The sequence below is a fragment of the Notechis scutatus genome, chromosome 10, assembly GCF_049901735.1.
Source record: "Notechis scutatus isolate UNSWTSFEM ecotype Mainland chromosome 10, rNotScu1.2, whole genome shotgun sequence".
NCBI lineage: Eukaryota > Metazoa > Chordata > Lepidosauria > Squamata > Elapidae > Notechis > Notechis scutatus.
The window spans coordinates 6,217,404-6,245,163 of record NC_142018.1 but is presented as its reverse complement, the minus strand read 5'-3'; the positions used below and the strand labels follow the sequence as shown (position 1 = coordinate 6,245,163).

At 44.7% G+C, this 27,760-nt stretch overlaps 1 protein-coding gene across 2 annotated transcripts; it reads left to right on the top strand.

Moving 5' to 3' along the window:
- Positions 1-100: 100 nt before the first annotated feature.
- Positions 101-27,640, top strand: LOC113416609 (heat shock factor protein 3-like). 2 transcript variants are annotated; one of them, XM_087972025.1, is made up of 14 exons: positions 101-281; positions 2,849-2,957; positions 6,996-7,123; positions 8,287-8,411; positions 9,390-9,465; positions 11,646-11,707; positions 14,499-14,580; positions 15,318-15,460; positions 18,766-18,999; positions 20,835-20,940; positions 22,234-22,299; positions 23,983-24,045; positions 24,737-24,803; positions 26,771-27,640. In XM_087972025.1, the coding sequence occupies exons 1-14, from the start codon at positions 129-131 to the stop codon at positions 27,058-27,060; spliced, it is 1,704 nt and encodes a 567-aa protein (XP_087828151.1). In that variant the 5' UTR covers positions 101-128; the 3' UTR covers positions 27,061-27,640. The 2 variants fall into 2 exon arrangements, with proteins under 2 accessions (XP_087828151.1, XP_026530406.2); XM_026674621.2 differs by lacking the exon at positions 23,983-24,045.
- Positions 27,641-27,760: the final 120 nt, after the last annotated feature.

Sequence of the window (27,760 nt, the reverse complement as noted above, 5' to 3'; positions counted from 1 at the left end):
CAGGCGCCCGCCCTGCGTGGAGGCGGGCTCAGCTGGGGGAACCGCCAATGAAAGGGCGAGCCGGGACCTGTCTTTCTCCCCTCCCGTCGCGCCGTCTTTTGACGCCCTTCCGGCATCGCGGGTCGGGCATGAAGAAAGCGGCGGCGGCGGCGCTGGTGGGCACGGGCCCGGCTTCGCCCGGCGCCTCCTCCTCCTCTTCCTCCTCCGTGCCCGGCTTCCTGGCCAAGCTTTGGACCCTGGTCGAGGACCCCGGGAGCGACGACGTAATCTCGTGGAGCCGGGTGAGGGCCGAGGACGCATGCGCAGAGGCCAGGGGTCGCTGCTCGCCGTCGGGGCTGCAGCCAGGAAGGGGGGGGCGAGGCCCTGCAGGCCCGGAAAAGCCCCCTGGAGGCGCCTCTGGCGGCCATCGGAGGACGAGGCGCCCCTCGTCTCCTCAAGCCTGGCCCGGGGAAGGGGGACTCGCAGCTCCGGGTTGAAGGGAGAAGCCCGCGGCGCGCTCGGCTGCCTTCTCGCGGCCGCCTCGTTGCCCAAGGCAGGCGGCAGCATCGCCGGGGCCAGGAAGGGGCGCGCGGGGGCGGGGGGGTGGGTTGCTCTCACAACTGCCGCCGTCGGAAGGGAGAGCGACCCCCGCGCCTTCCTGGCCCCGGCGATACTGCCGCCTGCCTTGGGCCACGACCAACCTTGGCAACTTTAAGCCTGGAGGACTTCAACTCCCAGAATTTAAGCCTAAGGACTTCATTGTGGAAATAAAGCATGCATGAAAATAAAGAGGTGTCAATGTTTGTTGTCTCCACAGCCATCCATATCTGCAAGTACAAATGGGGAGGGCCCATTGGCTGTGGCTCCAAACCTGCCATCTTGGGAAACGTTGACCATGCTTGTTAAATGCTGCTGGTTGAGCCCCTCACTGAATATATTTGTAGGCAGATGTACGATACATGTTACTGTATCACTCAAGGTGTATTAGTTGGGACCCTAACTGGGATATATTCCTGTATACATGATGATATCTTCTTGGCAGAGAACTTGTAGCAAATGTACAATGCATCCAGGAGTATGAATCTGAAAATCAGGGCAATAAAAGTCGAGATGGTCCCGCTTGACAGAAAAAATGGAGCTGTATCAGAGCAAGTAGATAACTTTACAGCCAGTCCTCATTTAGTGATTGTGTTGTAGGTGGTCACAGGGAAGGAACATGCAGTTTTGTTGTGAGGAAGGAATGCTAATCTAAAGAAGTGACGTGTACAAGGTTGTATTCCAGTTTGTTCTCCAGGACGGAGAGTTTTATATATTGGGAGAAGCAGAAAAGGAAGTTGAATGTGGGGAACTTAAAAATAATGGGGTCAAGAATAAAGGGGTGCTAAATGAATGTGAATCGAGTGCAGAAGGGAATTTTTATTATGAAATGGTTTCTTCTAACTATTTTCAGCCTTTGAAAAGCCACAGGCTGTTTATCTCTATGGAGATTCCCAGTCATCCAGGTCATGGTTGCCCCCAAGGTGTTTTTTCAAGAAGCAACTGGACTTCTCATCCAAGAAGCTTCTTCAGCTCTTCAGACGCCTCTTGGATGAGAAGTGAAACATCTTCAAAGAAAACAAGAAAGTCCAGTTGTCTCTTGAAAAAGCACCTTTTAGGACACAGGCTGTTTAGTAGATGGAAAACAGGATTGTGTAGTTTCCAAAATGGGACACTATGACTTTGAAGTGTTGTCTTGCCTTTCTCCCCTCCCCCCTTTAATTCAGGCAGTGCCTTACTGGGTTAGTATTTTGTTTACAAATGAATGCAGGCATGCAAATACATGTTATCAAAGTAATTATGTCTGCAAAATTAGTTGGAACCAGCTAAAACCTTCCAGTTGAAATCCCATTTTCCTGTGTTCATGTAGTTACAGTGCTACAGGCAACTTTCTCGGGGATTATCTAGGATTCTGAACCACAAAAATGTTTTTCATTAATGTTCTGAGGCTTTATAATATTTCTGTAAGGGAACTCTAAGAATGGACAGGTTGGTATTCACTCTCAAGGTAGGATTTGCTAAGAATACTTCTGGGCTGAGCATTGCACGTGGATCTGGATTAGTCTTCCTGAGAAAAACTTGATTATATCTCTGCCAGTGTCACTTTTAATGCTGTTTGTAACATGTCAGAGAAAGAGGCCCACTTGCCTTTTGTGAATCTGATGTATGAGCAATTCCCGTATCAGGTTTATTTCATGAATGTCCTGCTTCATGGGCCAATTCATAACTGCAAGGGCTCTTTCACTCCTGGTCATGTGGCTTCAAGAGCTGCCATATTTATTTGAACTATTTTGCCAGGTCATGGTTTTGCTTTGAAGGCAAACAGGGTTTGACAAATAGAAGATTAGGGGTGCGTGTATGTGGCTCCCAAGAATTCCTGGGCCAAGGAATAAGCAGCTGAGGGTGCAAATGCAGATCGGTTGGATCCTGGGGGAGGTGAGAGGCCGGGCCAGTGTGTGTGTGGGGGGAGGGGTTCCCACCTTCCAAGGTTCAACTCAGAATCTAGAACTGATAGATTGTCAAGTCACAGCGTAGGTTCTTGCTAGGCAGAACAGCTTGCAAATTGAAATGTTAGGTCTCTTTTTTTACTAGCTTTTTTTGATAGCTAGAGATGGATTGCTCTGCCATCGTTCTCTGGTTGCATTGGTGGATTCTCTTTAGTTAAGAGATGGAAGTCGCATCTCGCCCAGTCTGTTCAATGCACCACCAATATATGCCATGGGGTGAGGTGCACTAAAATAATAGACGGTGTGATGCCACTGAGTAGTAGATCTTGACATCTTTAGTTACTTTTTCTTACTGTACTTGTTTTTTTTTTCCTTAACTTTTCTAGAATGGACAAAATTTTTGCATTCTGGATGAACAGAGATTTGCTAAAGAATTGCTTCCTAAGTACTTCAAACACAACAATTTGTCTAGCTTCATACGACAGCTCAACATCTGTAAGTATCAGGTTCTGCCTACACTTTTGTTGTTTTCGGCACCCAGTGTCCATTAAAATGAAAAAAAAAATAACCTCCTCCTCTACCTAAACTGTCAAAAAATAAACATAACAAATTATTTTAATATTTAACAACCTAACTGATTTATGCAAATTTATGTACCATACAATAGCTATAAAGCAGTATGTGCATTTTTAAAAATTTGCATTTGGGTTATGAAGGAGCAGCTTCCTCTGAAAGGTTCTGCAGCTGCTTTAAAAGAGGCCCCAGGAGGTCTTGCTCATGTAGGCCACACACTGTTGTTCGCTATGCTGGGAGGCAGCAGAAACACCACCTACACGTAGCTATGCCAGCTCCATAACCACGTCCATACATTAGGGGATGGCCTTTGAAGTAGCTGCAGGAGCCTTGCAGAGGATGTAACTGCATTCAAGTTTTGGGGGACCGTATAGTACTGACAGACTACAAAATTCCCCTTTCAGAAAGTTTGCATAGCTCTTGTTACCCAGTTCATATACACTTTCGTAGCTGTAGGAAGTAAACTTCAGGGCAGAGTAGCTACATGGAGGTAGCAACGCTTAACCGCACCCTGTTGTAGTATGTGCTTATTCTAAGGTGTGTCCATTTGGAGTTATGTGTGGCATGTCCGACATAGGTATGCTGTGGTGGTGCAGTGGTGAGCATGCAGTAGTGCAGGCTACATCTGCTGACTGCCAACTGCCTGCAGTTTGGCAGTTCGAGTCTCACCGGCTCACGGTAAACAGCTTAGAGAGGGCTGTAAAGCACCTTGAAGCGGTATATAAGTCTAAATGCTATCGCTATTGCTATTGCTATGCAAGGAAAAGTGCAATGTGTTCCAGGGCATTTCAGAAGCTTGGCTTGAAATACCTGCTTGGCTGTGGAGTTCATCGTGCAGTTTTGGGTCAGTTATGCTGTTGTGGTACGACAGAAAAGTACAAAGTCCCGTATGTCAGTCATCTTGAGGACTCAGAGATAAGGAGAATAAATAAATAATTGACCAGTAGATTCTTGACAAGAGACTGGTATAAAACCTCCAGCCCCAAAGAGACAGCAAAAGAACGTAGGAGACCTTCAGTTGGTGGTGACGTATCTTTCAAAAGACAGAGGAAACCCTGAAAGAGAATCTGATGGAGAGGGCCATCTTTGGTTTGGGGCTTGATGTTATTAGTGCAGTGTGCTGATCACACTCAGCTTTCCATCCTGTGGCAGAACAAGATGCTCTGGAAGTCCTGGAGATTGTGAAGGACTGGTTGGAGTGGAGCAGACTTCGACGGAGTTGTTGTTGCTGTGAGTTTCCTTGGGCTCCACGGAGGCTCTGAGAAGGAGCAGGTTTGCAATCTGGGGGTCCTTCTTGGATCTGGGGCTCCAGCTAGAGAGACAAGTGGAAGCTGTGGGCAGGCTTGGCTGGTATGCCAGCCGCCTCCTTCCTTTCCTGGATCAGGAGAGTGTGAAGACAGTGACTCAGGAATAGCAATTCATACCTTGTAAACACATGGTAGCCATACTGAAACTAGGCTCAATAGCAGTGACTGTGAGAGGGATCTTGGAGTCTTAGTGGACAACCAGCTAAATATGAGGCAACAGTGTGCGGCAGCCGCCAAAAAAGCCGATGCAATCCTAAGTTGCATTAACAGAGGGATACAATCAAGATCAAGTGAAGTACTAATACCACTCTATAAAGCCTTAGTAAAATCTCACCTAGAGTACCACGTCCAGTTTTGGTCACCACACTTTAAAAAAGATTTTGAGACTCTGGAAAGATTGCAGAGAAGAGCAATCAGGATGATTAGGGACTGGAGGCTAAAACATACGATGAACGGTTGCAAGAATAGGTTAAATTTTGAGTGATTTTCTAATAATAAACGAATTAAAATGCACATGGCTAGTCTAGTGAAGAAAATTCTTGGTTCTTTTGCAAGAAGAGGTTACATTTTTCTAATAATAAACAGTACTGAATTAAAATGGACACGGCTAGTCTAGTGAAGAGAAGGACCAGGGGAGACATGATAGCAGCATTGCAATATTTGAGGGGCTGCCACAGAGAGGAGGAAGGGGTCAAGCTGTTTTCCAAAGCACCTGAAGGCCAGACAAGGAATAATGGATGGAAACTGAACAAGGAGACATTCAATTTGAAAATAAGATGAAATTTTCCGACAGTGAGAGCAATCAACCAATGGAACAGAAGTTGCCTTCAGAAGTTCTGGGAGCTTCATCACTGGAGGCTTCCAAGAAGAGAATGGACTGTCATCTGTCAGAAAAGATGTAGGGTCTCCTGCTTTGGGGGCGGGGGGTAGGACTGGATGACCTACAAGGTCCCTTCCAACTCTGTTAACTTGTCTAAGTGTTTTAAGTAAGTAGATTTTACATTTTTGTAAGTACATTTTTTTCTCCCTGGAATTTGATGAGGCAATGAAATAACAATTAGGAATAAAAATTACAATGTTTGAATTGAAATTTTCTTCGACACAAAGCAAGTTTTTTTTAGAAATACACATTTAAATTAAGAGGATACAAATCCTTGTATATTCCAGTTCCTGGTTCTTTTGTAAGAATAGGTTAAATTTTGAATGATTTTCTAATAATAAGCAGTAGTGAATTAAAATTCATTGGAAAAACTTTTATATTCCTTCCCGAGAGCGAGACACACTGTGGTCCTTGGATGCAAATTACCAACTGTCTGCAAGGAATATAAATCCTTCCATTCCCCACCATCCAGTCAGAGCTGAAGAAGCTTCTTGGATGAGAAGTGAAATGTCTTCAAAGAAAAAAAAAAAAAGCCCAGTTGCTTCTAGAAAAAGCACTTTTGGGACAACCAGGACCTGGATGACTGAGAATCTTTACGGACTAACAGCAGCTATAAGCACATTGAAATCCCATAACTTCCAGTCAATCAGAAAAACATAGTTCCTGTTGTGTTCACACACACACACACAAACAAACTGTCTGGGAGTACAGATGGGTAATCTTGCAATCTCTTTTTATTCCAGAGAGATTTTGACAGCCCATTTAAATGCCATTGTCAGCCACAATGTGTCCCTCAATTCTAGAAAGAACTCCACCATCATGGGTCCCTTGGAAGCTGAGTTCTCACCACTTCCTTAACAACCTTAGCTTAAAAGGGGAAGTTGAATATTGATTTAAAATTGTCAAATATAACCATGGGAGGGCCAGGAAAAAGAAGGGGATCTTTAACTATGGTGTTTACTCACGAAGCCATTAGAGAGCTGGCTTCACTACTTCCATATCTGTATCTGCACGATAAATTAAAGTCTTGGAAACAGAATGGCCCAGGAGTCTTTCTTTGCTGCATTCACTGAGTGGGATTGTGGACACCAAATAACGTGGCTCCGTGATGGCCAACCTATGGCACACGTGCCGGGAGTGGCCTGCAGAGCCATTCCTGCAGGCACACGAGGTCGCCAGGAAGAGCCCCGTTGCGCATGCGCGTGCCGCCGCCAGCCAACTGATTGTCAGGTATCTATGCGCACGTGCAGGGGAAGATGCGCACATGGGAGACACGTGCGCATGTGCAGAGGCATGCGGCGCACGGGCGGTGCATGCACAGAAGTGTGCAGTGTGGGGGTCGCGTGCGCAGGGGGCTGGGGGGGGTCACGCGCACATTGCATCATGGGCGCAGGCACGCGCGCGCACTTTTGGCACGCAACGTGGGAAAGGTTAGCCATCCCTGACATAGCTCAGTCTGCAAAGCATCTGACTTAGTCCTTCCAGTTTCAAAAACTCGAAAAAGAATCTTGTAAGAAACACGCACTTTCCGTCCCTTGACTTTGCCCTGTTGGTATCCAGATTTTGTTGTTCTTTTGGTCTATTATCACACTGATCTCTTCCCCTTGAAGAAGGAAGAAAGGAAATGTTTTTGTCATATCAGAATATGGACCACTGTAACTCTGCTTTTGAGTGGGCAGTTTGCCCCTAGATAAAAGGAAAAGCAAAGTGTTTGAATGAAAGTGAGCTTCTCGGAGACACAAACACATTTAATTTCCTCTGATGTTGTTACAGATGGCTTCAGGAAAGTGATTGCACTTGAAAATGGCATGATAACGTCTGACAAGAATCCTGCCATTGAATTTCAGCATCCGTTTTTCAAGAGAGGGCAGTTTGATTTGCTGGCAAATATCAAAAGGAAGGTAACTGTCTCCTAGAATGCAACCTGGTTAAAACTTCTCTGTTCAATATGATCACAGGTTACCTGGGCCTCTCTCTGTTTAAAACAGGGCTGTCAAACTCCCGGCCTGCTGGCCAGACGCGTCATGCGATGGCCAGGCCCACGCCTGGTTTAGCGAAGGGGCGAAAAAGTCCCGATACGTCACGTGGCGCTGCCAGGACGGCGTGAGTTTGACACCCCTGGTTTAAAGCATTATGAGGAAAACTGGATTGGACCTTGGTGGATCTCCCCTCCCCCCTAAAAAGTCCACCCCCTAAAACTTAATCAGGGCTGAATCTCTTTAGTACTTGGACGGATGAAAAGCTAAGGTAGAAGAAGGCCAAGGCGATGCCGCTTGCATACAAACGGGTTCATGAAGTCTCCAGCGGTTGAGCTGGTCTTGAGAGGAAGGAGTCTTGGCTCTGATGTTTTTCATCCATGCTAATTCTTTTCCTAATGGGTAAAATGCTGAGTTACTTGCAAAATTCTGGGGCTGTGGAGGCTGAACAGCCAGCCACAAAATGTAATTACAGTCATATACTTTCTGTATAACTATCTATTTCAAAAACCAATAAAAGAAAAATAAAACCTCACGTGTTATATAAAAACAACGTAGTTTTTAAGCCACAAATCAAACGTTACCTGTGCAGGATCATAATGATGATGCCAATATGACTCATTCAAACTGTGAGCATGAACAAATTTCTTCAGTGGATGCTTTTGACAACTCGATGTTATCTTTTTAAAAAAATATATTCCAAATACATTAAGGACAAACCTCTAAATAAAAATCATATGAACAATGATATGAATATTACACCAATATTGACCAGCCATAAGGCAAGCAGAGGTGGCATAGACTTCTGAGATTTAGCCGTTCCTTTTACACACGTGTCAGTGTTTTTCTTTGTGGGATGTTGCAATCCTGCTTCCTCAGTACAATCCTGATACTGGGGTAGGTGAGCGCCCAGGTTGCTATTCCTGAGTGGGCATAAACGGCATCTTTGGATTATCATCTATGATCGGCAAGGAGAAGGTTGTGTGTCTGAGTGTCTTCAGCGTCCTCATTCCGTATGAGTCAAATTTCGATGGCCTTTGTTTCTTACAATGTTTCATCTTATCATCTTCCGTCTACTCTCTCACCAGGTGGCCACGGTAAGGCCGGAAGATCTAAAAATCTGCCCAGATGACTTGCACAAAGTGTTGTCGGAGGTCCAGGAGATGAGGGAGCAACAGAACAGCATGGACATCAAGCTGGAAAGTATGAAAAGGTGCAGCACCATGAAGGCACCATGAGCAAGTAAAAAGAGGCAAATCATGAGAGGAGTCGTCCCCCCCCCAATCTATAGATAGAATGCATGGGTTGCCCAAGTACAAAAAGGTGGGCTTGTTGGCATCCTGGATGACCTTCTGTTCCAAAAACAAACATTATACTATGGATCTTGCTATTGTAGCTACTAATAATAATTGCAAATCTAGGAGGAAGATTGATCCTTTTCTTGTGTTTCCTCTGTCCCCAAAGATCTTGCTCCTGCTGGTTGCTGAGTTGGCCTGCCCAGCTTCAGAATTTTATCTGAGATTTTACTCACCTGCAAGTTTAACTGTTGTCCTTTAATGTTTTAATTAACAATGGTCTCGTTGGGACGTGAAAAGATCCATAGTCAATTGGGAGAGCAGAAGATGACCTAAGTCAAGAAAAAGCTGCCTGATGAAGGGGCTGGACTGATAGGCCGTCTAACCCCTTAATGTCTGCAGATACAAAACTTTCTGCCTGTCCCCTTTCAAAGAAACCGTTCTTGGAAATGCTGATGGCTTTTTGTCTGCAGGACACATATTTTGCCCCTGAGCAGGGATCTCTTGTGACTTTGGCCTCCCGAGTCTCCATTTAAAGGCTCTCATGGAGCAGAGGAAAGCCCATCTTCGGAACCGTGTCAGTTACTGTAGTTCAAACATGATTAGGTGAACCCCTTCCTCACATCGTTTCAGAAAAAAAGCTTCCTTGTTGCCCCACCAGATCCCAGGGGAAAGTCGCGCAAAGTCGTGGCATCTCCTTTTCCATTCCGGGTCTTTTGGAATGAAAAACTGCTTAGTCCCCTCCTCCTCCTCCCCCCCCCACACATCCCCTCCTTTCCTTAAGTGCAGCACCCCAAATCTTCTTGCAAAAAGAAAAAAGTCTCCGCTGGACTAGCCTGAACCCTTGGAAGTCGCTCACTTTCACCATCTTGCCTCTTTCTGCTCCTTGTTTCCAGGGAAAACAAAGCCCTCTGGAAAGAGGTGGCCTGCCTCCGCCAGAAGCACAGCCAGCAGCAGCAGCTCTTGTCGAAGGTACGGAGAATAGTCCGGCCTTTGCTTGGTCCTCCTCCTCTCTTCTCCTCCCCTCCCCTCCCTCTCCTCTCCTCCCTCTCCTCTCCCTCCTCTCCTCTCCCTCTCCCTCCTCCTCCTCCTCTCCTCTCCTCTTTCCTTTAATTCTCCTTCTCCTCTCCTCTCCTCTCCTCTCCTCTCGTCTCCTCTCTCCTCCTCCTCCTCCTCTCCCTCTCCTCTCCTCCCTCTCTCCTCTCCTCCCTCTCCTCTCCTCTCCTCTCCTCTCTCTCCTCTCCTCTCCTCTCCTCTCCTCTCTCTCTCCTCTCCTCTCTCTCCTCTCCTCTCTCCTCTCTCCCAGAGCAGCCGCCCCTCACCTGGGGCTCTCCCTTGATGGCAGGAGAGGACCTGGTCGAATGCTGCCTCCAGGAATCAGTAGATCAGTCGCACAGGGTCCTAACCCTGAATTGCAGGCAAATTTTGTTGGTTGCAAAAAGCTGTGGTTTATAGCAGTGATCCCCAACCTTTTTGGCGCGCGCCCGGTACCGGCATCAGCTGGGCGCCGCGCCCGGTACCGGCATCAACTGGGCGCCGCCATCTTTTTCGAAAAAGTGCTTCCGGTGACCTCACCGGAAGCACTTTTCGTCAAAAGATGGCGGCGTATGCTCTTCGGTGAGCTTTTTCGGGTAGAAATGGCTTTCTATCCGGAAAAGCTCACCGAGCTTAAGCCCCCATCTTTTTGATGAAAAAGTGCTTCCGGTGAGCTTTCTACCTGGAAAAGCTCACCGGAAGCACTTTACCAAAAGATGGCGGCACCAGCAACCAGTGGCGGTAAGACTTGTTCCAGGACCGGTACTGGTCCGCAGAACCGGCGGATTGGGGACCCCTGGTTTATAGCACAGTGAATCACCCTATAATTTAATATTCTTCTCTGCACCTTGGTTCGGGCTGAATGCATCAAGTCAATCTCTGAATGTGTAAGAAAACTTCCCACAACGTGATTCACGCACAGGGCAAAAATAGGCTTTTTATTTTATTTTTTATTCTGAGTCAGGTAAAGACAGGGGCCTGATCAGAGAATTGGAAGGAACGTAGGAACTAAGAGTTCACTGTGCCAGTGAACAGAATTATGTTTCTGTTGCATTCTGAGTGGCGAGGAAGATCAGAAGTAGTTAAATCCTTGTGGGGTGAAACTCCTAGAGATTGATTAATTATTTAAATTGCCTTTATTCGGATCTTAGCTGAAAGGACTTTTGGAGTATTTTGTAGAACAATTGCATCGAATTACTCCCTGTGTCCAGGTTTATTCAACATTCAGAGACACCACTGTCAAAGATAGATGGAGAGAAAAGACGAAGCAGCTTTGAATGTCTTTATAGCAAATATCTTTGAGGAAAAATCGCACCGAGGGAAGATATCTCATGGAGGAAACCTGCTGGATTGGGTCCCGTAATTGGGAATACTCTCTGGTGCAACAGGTGGATGCACCTGAGAGAATTGCAGAGGGCCCCAGATCTGGAGCAGGTTTGTTTGTTGACATTGGGGAAATAGTAGCAAGGATGTTGCCAATGTGAGCCATTGCTCCATTAACACAGTTGCTTCTGATCTGATGGTATGTAGGGTGATTCAGTCCATGTATTATTAGCTCAATCCTTAATTTTATTACAATAAAGGCAAATCGTTGCACTGGTTAATGTCTTGGACCAGGAGCAGCGAATGTGAAGCTCAAGTTCACCCTCAGCATTAGGGTCCCTCAACATACATTCCCTTACCTGCCTCACGGACACATTCTTAGGGGTATAAGGTGGAGGAGGATCCTTCAATAAATCAACTCAGATAAAAGATGGGATATATATCTAGCAAATAAATACACGGTGGAATGTTCAACTGCTAGTAGAAGCTTTACTTATTCCTTGAGGATATATGGTGATTATGAGTGATGGGGTTTTTAAAATCTGTTGTGTAGACTTAAATCTTAGGTAAAATTGTCTGTGATATCGTAACAGCATGTAAGTTTGTGTATACATGTAGTGTGTTTGTGTTATTTATTTGAAGGAGGTATGAGCTAAAGGCAAAATTTAATGAAATATTTTTTAAAACCTTTGCTAGTTCTAGTTTGCACTGCTGAATATTGTTCTTGTACTTAATTTTGAGGTTGTGATGGTTGAGAATGAGAGAAGATCATTACTTTTCCCCTCTTCTTTCAGATTCTTGAATTTATACTGGGTTTAATGAGAGGAAACTGCATTTTGGGGGTCAAGAGAAAAAGGTAATTGCTCACTTTTTTTGGTTCTGTTGCTATTCAAAATGAGATTCTGATTCAAGTTTTCCCCCCCATACTGAGGAGAGAAAAGCATTCTTAAGCTTTGTAGAGAGCTCCTGCCTCTTTGTTAAGGGGATACAAATGGCACAGTTGAAATGACTCCAAAATATTGTTCCCTTCATCCTGCTCCTAATTCCGACTGCTTGGCCTCTCTCTGCATGGCCTCTGGGCGAGCATTATTCTTCCTTGTGTTAAGGCATTTCAGGTACTATATTAGTGGCGTCTCGGGGCATAGCCCCTGCTTATGGTTTGATGTGAGCGTGCCAAACGCTTGACTTCTTTCTGACACCTTCATCTGCCAGACGTTTCTCGTACCAGGAAAAAGACTCAAAAAGAGTCTCTGGCAGCTTTTGTAGGTTGGGTTTTTCTTCTTAGCCTCAGGTGAAAATGGCGGGCAGCTGAAACACAAACCCTGAGCAGGCCAGGGGTGCTCTTCACAAGCCACAGGGGAAACGGGGAAGAGCAGAGAGAAACCTTGGCTGTATCTCTTCCAGGTCTTTTGACTTCAGAGACGCATATTGTACGGACCCCATTCTGTACAGGTAGTCCACGACTGTTAAGTGAAATATTTGTTAAGGGCGTTTTGCCCCATTACGGCTTCTACTGAGCTGCGGTGGCACAGTGGTTGGAGTGCAGCACTGCAGGCTACTTCTGCTGATCGCTGGCTGCCAGCAGTCTGGCAGTTTGGGTCTCACTGGCTCAAGGTTGACTCAGCCTTCCATCTCTCCGAGGAGCCAGATTGTTGGAAGAAATGGGCTGACTCTGTAAAGTGCTTAGAGAGGGCTGTGAAGCACTGTGCAGCAGTATATAAGTCTTAAGGGCTACCGCTAGTGCTAGGTGCTACTTTATCGTCACCGTTGTTAAGTGAAACACTGAAGTTGTTAAGTCAGTAACACCTTTGTTCAGTGAATCTGGCTTCCCTGCTGACTTTGCTAGTCAGAAGGTCACAGAAAGTGACCATGTGACCTCGGGATGCTGCAGCCGTCATAAAGATGAGTCAGTTCCCAAGATTTCTGAATTTTAATCATGTGACTATGGGGATGACAACTATCATATGACAACAGTCATAAGGGTGAAGAACAGTAATAAGTCACTTTTTTCATTCCTGTTGTAACTTCGAACAGTCACTAAATGAACTGTTGTAAGTCAAGGACTATCTATACTTCCCTTACTGAGGAAATTATGCAGAAGGATTTGAAGTTTTCAAGCTAATTAAAGCTAATCAAAGGTTTAAAGCTCATTGCAGATCCAGGCCCTGGCCAGTGGCTTCTTCCAATTGGGAATGTTCAGCCAATTGCATCCATATGTTGAACTCGTGTTCTTTTTTAAAAAAATTCATATGCACAGAAAAAAACACACATTTTGGATGGTTATAACTAGTGGGGTGTTCTAAAAAGGGGTAGGTGCCTTTGGAAAGCACTGTCGTGGCCTGCCAGTGCCTAGCGGAGCTGGCAGCAGATTTGGACAGTGAGGAGGTTGGGGAGGAACATGGGCCAGTCCTGGAGTCTGTGGAAGGCTCTGACGAGGGCTCTGCGTTTGGAAGCAGAGATGGGGCCAGGACCGTCTGACAGTTATCAGCTACCTTCGGAGTTGGACATCAGTGAGGCAGAAGAGCAGCTGGAGCCTGTTCCCAGTCTGCGCATGCACAGAGCTGCCAGAAGAAGGGAACACCTAAGGAACAAGGGTCCACTTGGGAGTAAAACCAAAGGTGGACGGTGAATGGGCCCTCCCCTAGGGAATAAAAGAGGAGCGAAAGGGGAGTGGGCTTTTGCGGGAGACAATAAGTTCATTTGAGTGAAGATCTGTTCCTGCAGTCTGCTACAGTGTGGCATCTGAAAGATATCGGCCTGGCAACTCTCCAAGTCTGATAAAGGTCTGTAATTGTGATATCTTGAAAGACTGTTGGCCGGGACTTCGCTGGAGAGGAATTCACTGTAAACTAAATAAAAGCGGTTATCGGGACGCGTTGGCTTCCTGCTGTTGGAGAAGCTTAGGTCAGAACAAGCACGTGGTCTGTCATTCCACGTAAAATAAATGGCTGACATACATTTTCCTAGGCAGGAACTTCCCACGTTAGAAAATTAGGATTTCCTTTTCATTTGAACACAAGAAAGAGTCGCCTTGGATTTTGTCACTCATATTTATTGGCTGGAGACCATACTTTTTATCCAGATGCAAGCTGTTCCTTGGAAAAACCAGCCCATTTTAATTCAGTAATGATTATGCCTTGATTGTGCTGAAACGTTGGTTCCTAAACGCTGTGAATTTCCAGCTGTGATTTCAAAGCTCACACTGTCAAATCCCGTAATCCTCCAATCAGTTCGGTAGCTGTAAAGGGGTAAACAATATTTGGTTCATCAGGGCTGCTTTCCAAATCAAGGTAGATATACAGCAAAATTAGGAAATCGCATTTAGACCATTGCATTGAAATGAACATTTCATCAGTTTGTCTAGTGTCTTAAAAAGCATCCTTCAGAACCATTCAAATGTTTAATGTGTTTCTTTTAAAAAGGGAGTGAAGATTCCCTCTGCGGATTTATTTTCTTCGACTGTTCAGAAATTTGCGAGGTGAAAAACTCAAGTTGATCAAAGCCTATTTTTGTTTTTATCAAGCCATTTCTCTGGTGATGATTTTCTTGCTGGAGAATGCTTCCATTGCGTGCGGTTTCTACATACAAAGCTTTGTGGCTCATCTGTCCATCCACCTCCATAGTTCTCTATGCTCGTCTCCTCCCAGGTCTTTGGCCGATGCTTCAGACAGTTCACCTGCAAAATACAGCCGCCAGTACGTGCGCATTCCCGTGGAAGACTGTGAAACCGTAAGACTTATTTTCTTTCTTTTTTTTTTTGTAAATTTTATTGGTTTTTAAAAACAAACATAAGCAAACAAAACATAAAAACATGAAACTTTCTTCCATAAGTATACAAGCAGTGTGCCAGTTGGTTTACAAATTATTTTGTGCATCCATTTCGTAGTCTTCAGTTACAGTTACATTGCATAATAGCTCATATTATCAATCAAGAATTGAGTACCCTAGTATTATTAATCATTTGACTATAATTTTATTCATTCGTATTTTATGAGATAACCATAATTTACTTAGTTTATTTTATAAGAATTCATATTATCCTCCCAAATTTATCCTAAAAACATTTTGTAGATATAATAAAAAAGAAGTACTTTATATATTTATTATTTTCTAAAAATCTACATATTTCATTACTGTATTTTATTATCTAACCATTGATAGAAAAGGTCCCAGATTTTATAAAATTGTTTATCCTCTTGTTCTCTAATTTCAAATGTCAATCTACTTTTGTTTTTCCCCTTGATCCTCTTAAAGCTGCTCATGCTAAATTAATTCTAGCTTAGTTGGTTATAAAATTCCCTCTTAATAATGGCTATTAATTTTTTTTTTAAATAATGTATTTCAGTTTCACTGGGAAGTCTCAGTTGCCAGAGTGTTAACAGTTTTACTATAATAACAATTGTCTGAATAAGAAAAAATTACGATAAGGGTCTTGGATACACTGCTTGTTGCTCTTGTGCCCTTAGACAGACCTTTTGGAGCGTAGCCCAGGCTGCCAAGACTCCATTATCATTCGTGACATCACAGATGCTCAAGAGGAAGAGGAGGAATCGGAAGATGCTGCCCCAGAGAAGTTTTTGGCGCTGGTGCACTCCAATCATGAAAGTTGGTGAGGGTTACAAATATTTAGATGTTTTTACTGAGAGGCAACCCTGAAGCTGAGGTAGGCTGCTTCGTAATAAGTGGTTCAAAGGGCTGCATACTTTTATCCTAGAGATCTTGCCAAGAGATGTCTGTATGCCTTTGCTTGTTCTGTAAAATCTTGGTTTGAGATGTGGTTACTGCCACATTCCTGCAAAGGAAAAGTAGAATTGGGAGTTTATCTTAAAAAGGAGATGTGTCTGGCTTTTTGGACGCTGGGATTGTACAGCTAAGAGGATGAAGGTTTGTGAGTGTAGCATTTGCGGCTGTATGAAACCAGATCAACCCCTCTGAGGCCGAGCATTGCCAGTTACTGTTTGTCAGGAGAGCCAAGGCTTCTCCCAGTTCTTCTGGGCTCAGATCTTGAACATAGGATTCAATTCCATAGCTGTGGGCCTGTCCCAAAGGTGCCCCAAAACCCTTGGCAATGCCATGCAAATGGAGATACCAGCTTCGTAAAATGCAAGTTTATGTGGTGCTGAGAGTGTTGTGTATAGATTTAGAAGGAACAGGGTTTTCATAATTAAAACCTTCCTTTTATGACAGGGGTGCCAAACTCAAGACCCCTGGGCCAGATCCAGCCGCAGGGTGCTTAGATCTGGCCTGCGGAGCCGCTCTGGAAACAGCAAAGGACCAGCCCGCGGGGCCTCTGCCAGCAAAAACTGAGCTCAGGAGGGCTTCATGCAGCCATCCCGGGCTCTATTTTCACTGGCGGAGGGCTGCAGGAGGCCATCGCGGCCAAAAACTGAGCTTCGATGAGTGACATCGAGTAGGCCACGCCCCCCCCCCCATGCCTCGCGAGGTCAAACACAGCCCTCAGTGCGGCCCTCAATGAAATCGAGTTTGACGCCCCTGTTTTACGGCATTTCATAAAGGATAGAGTGATATACATTGGATTCCGGTTTTTTATATATGATTTTTATTGGTTTTTCAAAATATAAAATACAAAGAAAAATTAAAAAGTAGTGGAAAACGAAGAAGAGGAGGGAGGAGGGAAAATAAAATAAATATAGTGTAAGAAAAGGGATAAAAGGCACCAACTTCTGACTCTCTTTAAGTACAGAAGAAGATAAAAAAATTACAACCACAACTTTTTGTTTTTACACAATGGTATGTACAAGCCATTTCTACAACAATAAGCCTATCTAATTAACAAAAACAAAAACAGTTTTATATTTTTTTTCATCGCAAGCGCAAAATCTGGAAACAATTTCAGAATAAAAACAAGGTTAGATATATTCTCCTCTTTGGATAAAAGAATCAATTTGACCATCTCTGCTTCTTTTTGCTGTGAGGAGTAATATATACTTCTGTTAACTCATTCATGATTATTTATATTTTTTCATTTTTTTAAATCTAAAGGGAGAAAACATTTTTTTTAGTTTTGTTATTTTACGAAGTTTAAAAAGTACTCAATATTATATATAAAACAGAAGAAAGAAAACCCTTCATTTTAAACCCAAAACACACAATACTACATTAGAGCTTTCATTCAATTATATATCTCACACATTGAATCTAAATCTCTCCCTTCAGTTTATCCTCATTGAATGAATCTTTTTCTTCTTTTATTTTTAAAATAGTATTTTACAAACTTTGGGAATTATTCAGCATTACATAAAAAGACAAGAGGACGTAACATTTACAAACTCATTTTATACATACAAAACTAACTTTTCTTTCAATACATATTATCAAACTTCCTAACTAAGTCATTAAATGTAAGTCACTCCCTCCAGCTTATCTTCGCAGAATGAAGTCTTTTTCTTCTCAGGGGGCATCTGTCCAGTCTCTTTCTTCAAGAAGTTCTCAGCTTTATTTATATGCATGAAAAAAAAACGTCCCAAAGTTGTTCTGTTAGACGTTGTAAATTAACCTGGAGCAAATCCTCGTGGATTAAAGTTTCCTTGTCTTAGATGACTATCGTATCTTTTTTTCCTCAAAGAATTCTCGACCTTGTTAGTATCCATGAAGAAGAACTTGACCTCTTGAGAGTTGTGAATTTACTTGGCATTCTTGTGTCGGTTGCACTGGGACCACCATAGTAAAAAAAAAAAAAAAAAGGCTGATATCAGATTTATATTCCAAAGGCACACTTAGGTTATTTGCATTGACCGGCATTTGTGGAGTTGACACAGTGGGTTGATAATTTTCTACACCTAATTGTGTCTCTTGTTCTTTTTTAATATCCACTCTATAATTAATACCTTCTAACTTATTTGTGAAAAGAGCAATTTTCTGTATGGACTTTTTAAAGACTGCAGCTCAGATTCTTCATAGCTCCCTCTGGTGGTCAATTTTTTTATTTGTTTGTTATTTATTCCTTTTTCTAGCCAATCATAGTTCATGAAAATTGGCAAATTTCAACCCTTAGGCCTATAGATTACTTTAAAAGTAGTAGATTAAAACCACAAATTTTATCTTTATATTTCAAGAGAAAAAAAATATTCCGTGCTTCCTTCTTTTGACGTCTCTAACAACCCTCTTCCTTGTGGTTTAACAATAAAGAGGACTCAAAAATGGTGTTCAGAGCTTAAAAAAGAAGTTATCGGCTGAAACTAAAGAGAGCCTCTTTTAACTAATAGAATAATGTCATGAAATGATTTAAGAAATGAAGGGCAGACCTTACTGTCCATTTGAAAAATAAATTCCAAAATGGCTGTTTTATCGAACAGCAACGTCATCTCAACCCCTCCCCCCAGCTTCAACTCACCAGCTATTAGGAAGCACTTTGCAGGCTGTTGCTGTTATCGGAGGATCTTGAGGGATGGTTCTGAGACTGTCCTTATCCCCGGAGAGTCAAATAAACAAAAGCAAGCCTGTTCCTTCTGTTGCTGAGTTGGAAAAATGACAGTCCAGAGATTCTCTGGGTGTGTGTCGGTGCTGGCCAAGTCTTCACCAGAAGTCCATTGGATTCTGTTTGAAAGGAAAATTAAGGCAGAGATGCCCTATGTGGGTCCCCAGACAAGTACGAACCAGGACTGGTCTTGTTTAGATTCTAAGATCAGTCCAGACCATTAGGGACTCGGGGAGAGGAAATAAACATGCTGTTAGAAAAGGATGCAAAACCAGTTCTGTAGCCCTGCAGAACTGTATGGATGTTGTGATTTGATTAGAGAATTTCTTTGCCCTTTTAAAATGGATAGATGCCAGCAGGGCAGGGTTCCTGTTGGAAAAATAGGGTTCTCTCTACTTTGGAGTGCTGTGGGAGGTGCTTTGCTGCACCGTTTGGAAAAAGTGAAAGTTCAATCTGTGCCTGTTGTGTGTTTTCAGGAAGGCTCCTGTGCCCACCAGAGAAGGAATTCCCACTTGTGGAACGCTAGAGACCTCTGAGCCAGAAGTGCCCCAAGGTGACCATTCAGTTCAGCTCACGGATGGCCTCCTCCAGTCCAGTGCTGTGGAGTTGCACACTCCACAAGTCAGCGCCAACGAAGAAGCTGCAGCCGTGATCGATTCCATCATTAATGAAAACCAAACAGTGGCATCAAGTGACTCTTTCCTTGACAGGTGTGTCTACTTTCAGAGAGGCAACACCTGGCAGGATTATCCCCTGCCACAGAACCATGGCATTGGAGGAGGTTAGTCTGTTCCTTGCCATCCTTGACAAGTACCTGCCTGGCATCAGACAGCAGCCTCCCCCAATTTATTATTATTATTGTTTATTAATGAAACCCTTGTTTTTCCCCTTTGTTTCTGGAGCTGTTGTCTCCCTCATTCTTCAGTGTCCCTTTGGAAGGGAAAAGACTTCTGAGTATTTCTCTTGAGCAGCAACTGTAAATTCCTTGCTGGATTCTTCCTCCTTATTTCTCCAGTGTAAACTGCTATGAAAGAAACCCTCACTTCCCATCCTGTATCCAATAGAATAGAAATAGGATAGGATAGCATAGCATAGAATAAGAAAACAAATAGAAAACAAATAGGAATAAAGAATAGAGAATAGAATAGAATAATTTTGTCACTTTAAATGTATGCTAATCAGTATACATTAAAATGAAATTTCGTTGCATACACCTTTCAAAGGGTCACCACCTCAGTATATACTACATAAACACGAATAAATGAATGAATGAATGAATACAAACATGCATATACCAACATATATTCTATGATACAAATACAACACAGTCTAATCTGGATGTATACATGTATATGGCGTGAGAAACGAATCTTGTGAGTTTACCAGACGGATGGCCTAGGGAACAAAGCTGTTCCAGAATCTGGTAGTCCTGCTAGAAATACTTCGAAACCTCCTCCCAGAGGGGAGCAACAGAAACAGACCATGAAGTGGGGTGGGGTCTCTAACAATGCTTTGAGCTCTAAGCTCATAGCGCTTATAAGCAGTATCCTGAATAACAGGAAGCAAGCTTCCTATAATCTCGATTGTCCTCACCACTCCCTGTATGGACTTTCTATCTGAGGCTCTGCTGCCACTAAACCAAACGGTGATGCAGTTTGTTCAAATGCTGTCAATCATGCCTCTGTAAAAAGTGGCCAGGACAGAAGGAGAGAGATGTGCTCTCCTCATCCGACGCAGGAAATGCAGGCACCGGTTTGCAAACGCTTCGCTAAGGATGACGTGTGGAGAGACCAGTTCAGATTGTTTGCTGTCTGCACCCCCAGATACCCCTTAATACTGCTCACCACCTCTACAGCTGCAGCCTTGCTACTGAGTGGAGTATGACTATGCGCCCTTTCTAAAATCTACAACGATCTCCCTTGCTTTATTAACATTTAGAACCGGGTAACTTTTATTGTACCAGTCCATCACAGCCTTCACCTCTTCCCTATTAAGCATCTTCACTGTCGCCCTGGATAAGCCCCACCACTGCCGTGCCATCCGCACACTTCACAATATGGTTTGTAGCAGATTTGTCACAGCAGTCGTGGGCCATCAAGGTGGACAGTAGCGGAGTCCAGACACAGCCCTGTGGGGGAACTCAAGGAGATGGAGTTGGAAACTTCCAACTCACACAAACTGGGGCCTATCCAATAAGGAGATCAGGATGAGTCCAGTTACATAAAGGAGTGTTAAAAACCTGACAGGCCCAGTTTATTCACCAGAAGCTGAGGAATGATTGTGTTGAGCTAAAATCAACGAACAGCGTTCGCACATGAGTATTCTCCCCCTCCAGGCGCGCCAAGCTAAGATGAGGCGCATCCTCTATAATAGAGCGGTTCTTCCGATAGGCCAACTAATCGAGTAAACTAAAGGCCGCCTGCTACCCCCCCTCCCCCAATCCAGTTGGCCCTTCTGAGTTTCTTCTTGGAGTGTAGCCCAAAGGCTCCTGCTCCCTCCTGCCTCTTCCTCTGCTCCGTTTATATTTCCCTGCTTCCCTCCGCAGAGAAGAGATCCAGGACTTCTTGAACTGTATCGATGCGAGTCTTGAGGAGCTTCAGGCAATGCTGTCTGGGAAAAAAACCCACCATGCTTCGGAAGCACCGACTGATGTGAGTCCACTTTTCTGTGCCGATTCCTTAGCTGGGCTGTGGCCCGTCTCTCCCATTACGTAGAGAAGAAAAAGTCCTTTCTTATGGTGTGTGTGTGGGGGGCATCCTTAGAGTTTGCCAATGTTCTAATGTGGGGAAATGCTCCTCCCCCAGCTGTGGCCCTTCCTTGCCCCAGAAAGGGGAGGGGTGTCTCCCCAGTTGCTGCTCTCGCTCCCTTCTCTGCCTTCTCTTTCTTTCCTTCCCCTTTAGGATCAGGAAATTCTCCAAGCACCCCTGACAGCAAATGGGGGGGTCTTGGCAAGACACCAACTTACTGTCGAGGGTCTCTGACAGCTGGGGCTGACCTAGGGAGCCAGCCTTCAGCACCACCAACCCCCGTGCCCCTTCTGCCTCCTTGCTGCCTTCTCCCAGCAGAATATGGCCAGTTCAGTGCCTGCTGAGCCCTTGGGACAAAGCGTGTGGCTTCTCTCCCCGCTGACTCCAAAGTTCAGACCTCGTGCTTCTCCCCTGACCTCAAAGGCCATAACTTGCCACAAACCCCTCTGAATCAGGACTGGGCTAGTTACCCCATTCCCCTGTGTGTCTAAAGCAGTTTTGGCCGCCCTTAAGGGAACTGAACCACGGAGGGTGAGGTGAGGAAGGAGGTGATGCTGTTCCCTTCCCCTCTCCTCAGAGACCTCCTGGCTGAGGCCTCACAAGGATAAGGGCAGTCTAACCTCACCCCCCCAATAATTAGGTTAACTCCCTTCAGGACGAGTCAGATTCGGGGAAGAGGAATGCCCCTAAGAAAGAGGAGTCAAGGTGGATTTGCTCTCCCTCGGGCCCAAGGGTAGGAGAAGAACCAGGAGCTTTACAGAGAAGGTCTAAACTTCAAGGCATGAGATTCGTCCTGATCATGACAGCGGTTGAGCAGTGTGGAGTTGTGAGGGCTCTGCCAGTGGACAATGTCAAGCAGAGGTTGCACAGCTGTTTGTTTTGGGCTGGTCCTATGATTCCTGGCTTATGGAGGGCGGGGGGGGGGGAGTTTGTACCAGAAGACCTCCAGGTTCCCCTTTTATGATTCTATTTATTTATTTTTTATATTTATATGCCATTTCACGCATCTGCTAACATCATCTTTAGTCTCAGTGCAGTGACAGCACTTTGGCTAACTTGAAGGAAGCTTATTTTAAGGTTTTTTTTTCTATGTTTAAGCCTTTGATTGGTCTCAGGAGAGGCCCTTGTCATATTTCTGTTGTTTAAATGGTTTCTAATCAATCAAACAAATCAGATTGCCTTCCTTTCTGCCTCCAGGCCTTCAGTCCTGAGCTTCCTGTGTTGGATTCAAGCACACCAGAAGCTCCTCTCAGATTGGAACAGGTAGATGGTGGGTCTTCCTTGGCTCCTGGGAGGGAGGGGCGCAGTGAATTGGGGAAATGGGAGGGGGGGCACTCTTGGAAGACGGTACCAGCCTGTGTTTCGTTCGGATCAGCAAAGCTGCTTGGAAAATGCTGGACCCTGAACAGTGGAATTTCAGGAATACCTTTGCCAGGTGAATGCAGTAGTAGAGAAAGAGAGCAAGATCAATACATGAAGAAGGTTAACAGATACAAATCTCCCTCCCCCCCCCCCCCAGGTTAGCTTTTTTAGCGTCCTTATACTTCTTTTCATAGGAACTTTCAGCAGATCACAATAATTGAACCATTTCAAACTGGTTTGCATATTTGGTTATAAACCTGATTTGTGAACTATTTTAGTCAGTTTAAGAACCTGTCCAATGGAGAAAGAATAAAGGTGGGTACTGAAGGGTTGCTGAAGATTTTGGAGACATTTTCCTCTTTCCTCTCCTTCCTTGTTTTTTTTTTTTTTTTGTTAATGAGAAAAAAAAACCCAGTCAGTCATAAAATAAAGCTACAGGGCAAATCCGTGGCTTGATTGTTCGCTGTTAAATGGGCTCCCCGATCTGACTTCTGCATGGGGGGAGGGGTGCCCACCAGAACTTTCTTTTGGCTGCCATCCTTGTCCTGGAGGGCATAAAAAAGTCCAGCTGCCCACAATCCCTTTCTTCAGACCACAGACCTGTAGAGAAGCTGGTGAATGGGCTGCAGGTAGGCCGTCTTTGCCCCGGGAGCCCCTCCTTTCAGGCACCGAGTTCAGCGAGAAGCAACTTTAGTGTTGTAAGTCACCCAGAGAGATGGGCAGGAAATAGATTGAATAAGTGAACCAGTCTCCCAAATGGCATTTGTGCTATCGTTATTCCTGGCTGAGCTTCTGAAAAGATCGCTTGAAGCTTTTCCAGCATGGGCGCTGTTCGGATTGACAAGCTTCCGTCATTCCCACGGAGGCCGTGGAATGCCAGTTCTGTCCTCCTTTTCAGGAAGCCAGAGGAAGAAACATTCAAAGCGAGTTTTCCCCTGTCGGTTCCAGCCCATGACATGGGATTCCCCGGCTGTGTTCCCCGCTCTCTATCCCACCTCTTTCCTTCGGAAGCCATAGAGCCAGCCCTGTATGTAGCTCAGGTCCCTCGGCCTCCCCTCGGATTAGAATTGAGGCCTGTTCTGGGCGGATGCTCTTCGGGGGCTTGTAGGGCCCGCTTGTGCTAGTGGTTGATGTGGTGGTGCTCGGTTTATGTCAGGCCACTGAGGGGCCAGGAGTGATTCTGCCATTAGTTTTGCACCAAAGAAGCCCTTTTGAAAGCAGAAGACCGTTTTGTTGGGACTCTGCCTGGCTTGGTGGGGGTTTAATCACTGGTGTTTCTCTTCTCTGTTTATTAGGGGCGTTTTCCAAGGCCCTGACAACATTTGGGTAGTTGAAGGTTCGGGCAGATAAGCCTGGGAGCCTTTTCTTAGGCTGTTCAGGTCTAATTCTGTGTTCTGCAAGACTGTTGTACTCTTATGATCAGAACGTAGCATTTTATTAGCATCCCCAATAAAAAGGTTCAGGTTAAACAGTTTTAACTGATATTGTGATAAAGAGACACTTGTGCCAAATCTAAATTCTTTTGTCAGCTGTTCTTAGAAGGAAACCCATTCATTTTTCTTTTCAAATGAGCTCCTTTTTCAGGATGGTTTGGATTCTGCTAATTGGAGTAAAACTCTGATGGCTTCCACCAATGACCTGGACTTTGTAAGTGGCGCTCAGGAGAACTGTGTTGGACCTCTGCAGCACTCAGGTCTCCTAGGAGGAAATGGGAGTGGGACGAGAGGGGCCTTTGGCTTCCAAAGGAGTGTAGAAGGCTGAGGCAGGTCTCCCTCTGTTTCCAGAGCTTGTGCTCTGCAGGCAGCCTGTCCTGGCTTCCTGGAGAGACGCTGTGGCTGGCCAAGTTGGTATGTTTCAGTAGAGAGTCCTGAAATGAAATGTAAGCTGTCAGGTGCTTGCAGTGTGCATTCTTTTGTGTGATGCCCATAAAAGTATAGTTTACTAGAATTATTTTTATACTTATATCCTTATTTTTTTTAAAAAAAAACAACTTACAGCCCTCAATTGCAGCAGAAATACAAAAACAAGCATTTCTAAATATTTCTGTTGACCAGCTGTAGAACAGATAAAAAGCAAACACCAAGATTGCACTGTCAGCCAGGGCACTTGTGGGGAGCAACGATGCTTTAAGTTGAGTGTTACCAATTGAAGCTGGGGAGGCAAATTTGGGCTGTTATAGCCAGAGTGATGAGCTGATTAAAGGGAAGACAGGAGACACAATTAAACCAATGAGAAAATACAGTTGGCTCTCTGGTCTTGGCGTTTTAAAAAAGGTGCTGTAGCATTTAAAACCAATATTCTGAAAATATTTTTCTGTGCATTTGTTTCTTTTTTTTAGACAGAAGACTTACCAGCAAATTTAGACGCAGATGGGATAAAGAATGAGGAAACCTCAGGGAAGAATGGTGAGAAGGGCAAGACATCGAGACTTGTCTTACCAAATGAGGGTGGAGAAGCTAACCGGGGTGGATCCATTCCCTTTCAGGTCCTGTGTGGCTTACCACATCTGTTCCATGGGAGTTGGTGGAATGACTTGGACATCACCGTCCATAATTATGAGCCCACGTGGTTCAAAGGGGCTAGGAATTCAGAATGTCAGACTCCAGTCCACTTAAGAGCATCCAGTCAGGAAGAGCCGCCCCACGCGTGCCCAAATCTGCCCCTGGCTCACTGGGTTTCATGCACTGCCAGAGGGAACCATCCCTGAGCACCTGCGCTTTCCCCGTGCAAAACTTGATTCTTGGCCTCTTGTTCTAGTTTGAAATTTTCTTTGGGTTATAAGCGGTTGAGTCTTTTTGTGCTTCTTACGCAACATTTGGAGAGCAGAGAGAGGAAGTGAGGAAGCGGACCTTGTCCGGTGAAAGGTTGTGACTTTCCTTTCCGAAGTGCAATCCTATTTTTAAAGGCAACTCGGCGTGAGTGGACAGTGCAGGGACCCCCCCATCTGTCAGCTGGTGCTCCGTTCAAAATCCAGGAAAGAAATACTTAGACTCTTGTAATTAGAGAAAAGATGTCTTTTAATGGAAGTCACTGGTAGCAACAAGAAAATTCTGAATCTGAGGCACGCGCATCACATATATCAAGGGAGTGAAATGTTCCCACCCCCAACAGTTCAAACGGTCCTTCCAATTAAAAGTTGTGAACCTCAGCATGTGGACATCTTCAGGTGGTGATGATTAGTTGACCTTGGCTTACTCAGATAAAGGGTTGCAGTTGCTCAGAGAAGAGAAAGCTAAGCAGGAATGAGAAACCCTCCCCAGTTTATACAATATTAGTTAGCAACATTTGCAGCCTACATCCCATACATTTCCCTCTTCCACCCCCCCGTTACTCATGGCAGCCAGAAAGAAGCAAAGGAAAGGAGGAAGATCTTGAAGGCTGACATTCGGCCCTCCTAGAAAAAAAACACGTTAGTCCTGTAAAAGAGGGAAAGATAAAAGGCACGATTTAATAACCAGTTAACATAAAAGAGACACGCATCTAGGGTTTATCAGGATAATTAGAACGAAATGCTCTGACAAGCCTAGGGGCTCTAACATCTTCTTCATTGACCCACTCAGCCTGGGATGAAGGAAAAAGCTGACACCATCAGCTCTGTTTGTGTTTTTGACCTCACCCGTCCGGCTTTGGCTTTCCCAGTCCCTGAAATGCTTCATGCGTCTGAGTCTGAGGCCTCTTCTGTGGGGCTGGAAATCGAGGGGATTGGCCCCAGAGGAGGGACGTTCACAGGAAATACTTTTCACAGACAAGATGGTAGCTCCAGCAGTGAGATTGAAATTGCCAGGGTGTTGTTGCTGGGGTTTTGTTTTGTTTTTTGGTGGGGGGGCAAAGTTTTTGATTTCCTTACCACGCCCTCAATCTTGGTGGTGTGGTGACAGCATTCCTTTGGCTAACTTCCTGTTTCTAGACTTTGGCCTTCTCTTTGGAAGAGAGTCAGTGCTGAGTCGGCTGCTAATTTTTTTTAATTGATTGCAGTTCTGGCAAATTGACTTTTGTGGTAAAATAACAGTACATTGAAGGAATAGTCACGATAGCCTTGGAAGTAACTGTGGTTGGTTCAGGCAAGAAGTCAGATACGGAAGGTGAAAAGTCTATTTATTGCTGCTCCTGTGACCGGCTGGCGGCTTCTGTTGGTTCTTCTCTAAGAGCAACAGGCAGGCCTGAGTGGCCTTGGGTTTCCTCCTTGTGGCAGCCTGTCGTGTGACTCAGGCGGCAGAGCTTCCCTCCTCCGGGGTCTCCTCTGCGTGGTGGGAGTTGGGGGCGGGGGCTGCTTCTTCCCAGGACTCCACATGCCAGCATGAGCATTTAGCTTAGCTAGTAACTATTCCTTAACTAGCTATTCTCTCCCCCCCCTTCCACCTTCCACCCCCAGACATGCAGTTGATTCAGTATCGGGGGAACCCTTTGCTTTCCCTGTTTGAAGAACCGCCGTCCAGTGAGGAAGACGGCCGCCTGGAGAACGCCAGAGGGCATCTGCTGGGTCCCGCGGAGAGCAGCGAAGCAGCGCAGCGAGTCGCCAGCCCAGGGGGCCAAACGGACGGAGCCCTGGATCAGCCCCTTCTCTCAGAAGACACGAACGGCGAATACAAACTCTTCCCTCTTCTGCTTCTCAGCCCTGTGGCGAATTTCATAGAGGAGGCCTCAGAAATAGAGACAACTTGAATCGCTGACCTTTCACAAAACCGCATCTTTTCTGTGGAAAAAGATTCAAGAACCGCTGCAGGTCGCAGTTCTGCTTTCCTTGCCTTCTGTGGCTGAATTTCCTCCATAAACAAGGCAAAGCTATTTTTACCCGCACGAATGTAGTGTTAGGAAGGCGGCTGCAAGGCTGGAGTTCCAAATTGCACTGATTTTTTTTTAAAAAAAAGTAAAAAGCAAATTTCAAATCTCCTTTTGAACTATTTTATACACAAATATGCTATAAATGAGATTAATGTTTATATCTTAGTGTAAGATTTGCATAGGGGTTTCAGGTTGTTTGATCCCATAATAGTCAATATTATCATAATACATTTATTTTTCTTCCTGAACTGTTGTGTTAAAGATAGCAAGTATGTTAGAATTATGTTGGGGTGTTTTGTTTTCTTTTTGGTAACTAATCTTTCTTTGCTCCAAACTTTTGCCTCAGTCCTCACTACTCTGACCTTTTATGTATTATTTACCTTTAAGTTCTCCCTCTAATTATTGTAAGTAACTTCTGTTTCCTATGGCAAACAATATATTTTTAACATTTATCTTAAAATAATGGTAGCATGTCTGCCTGCTGCATATTTAGATACTTTGATGCACATTGCATGTCACACCTTCTGTTCCTAAGATGTGGCTTTCTCACGAATAAATAATAGAATTATCCAAGAAGAAG

Bases quoted from the DNA above. Each gene is read 5' to 3' on its own strand.
- LOC113416609 (XM_087972025.1), top strand. From the start codon at position 129: ATGAAGAAAGCGGCGGCGGCGGCGCTGGTGGGCACGGGCCCGGCTTCG. The intron at 19,000-20,834 runs GTGTGTCTACTT...TTCCCTCCGCAG, and splicing joins AGTGACTCTTTCCTTGACAG to AGAAGAGATCCAGGACTTCT. The intron at 20,941-22,233 runs GTGAGTCCACTT...TTCTGCCTCCAG, and splicing joins CTTCGGAAGCACCGACTGAT to GCCTTCAGTCCTGAGCTTCC.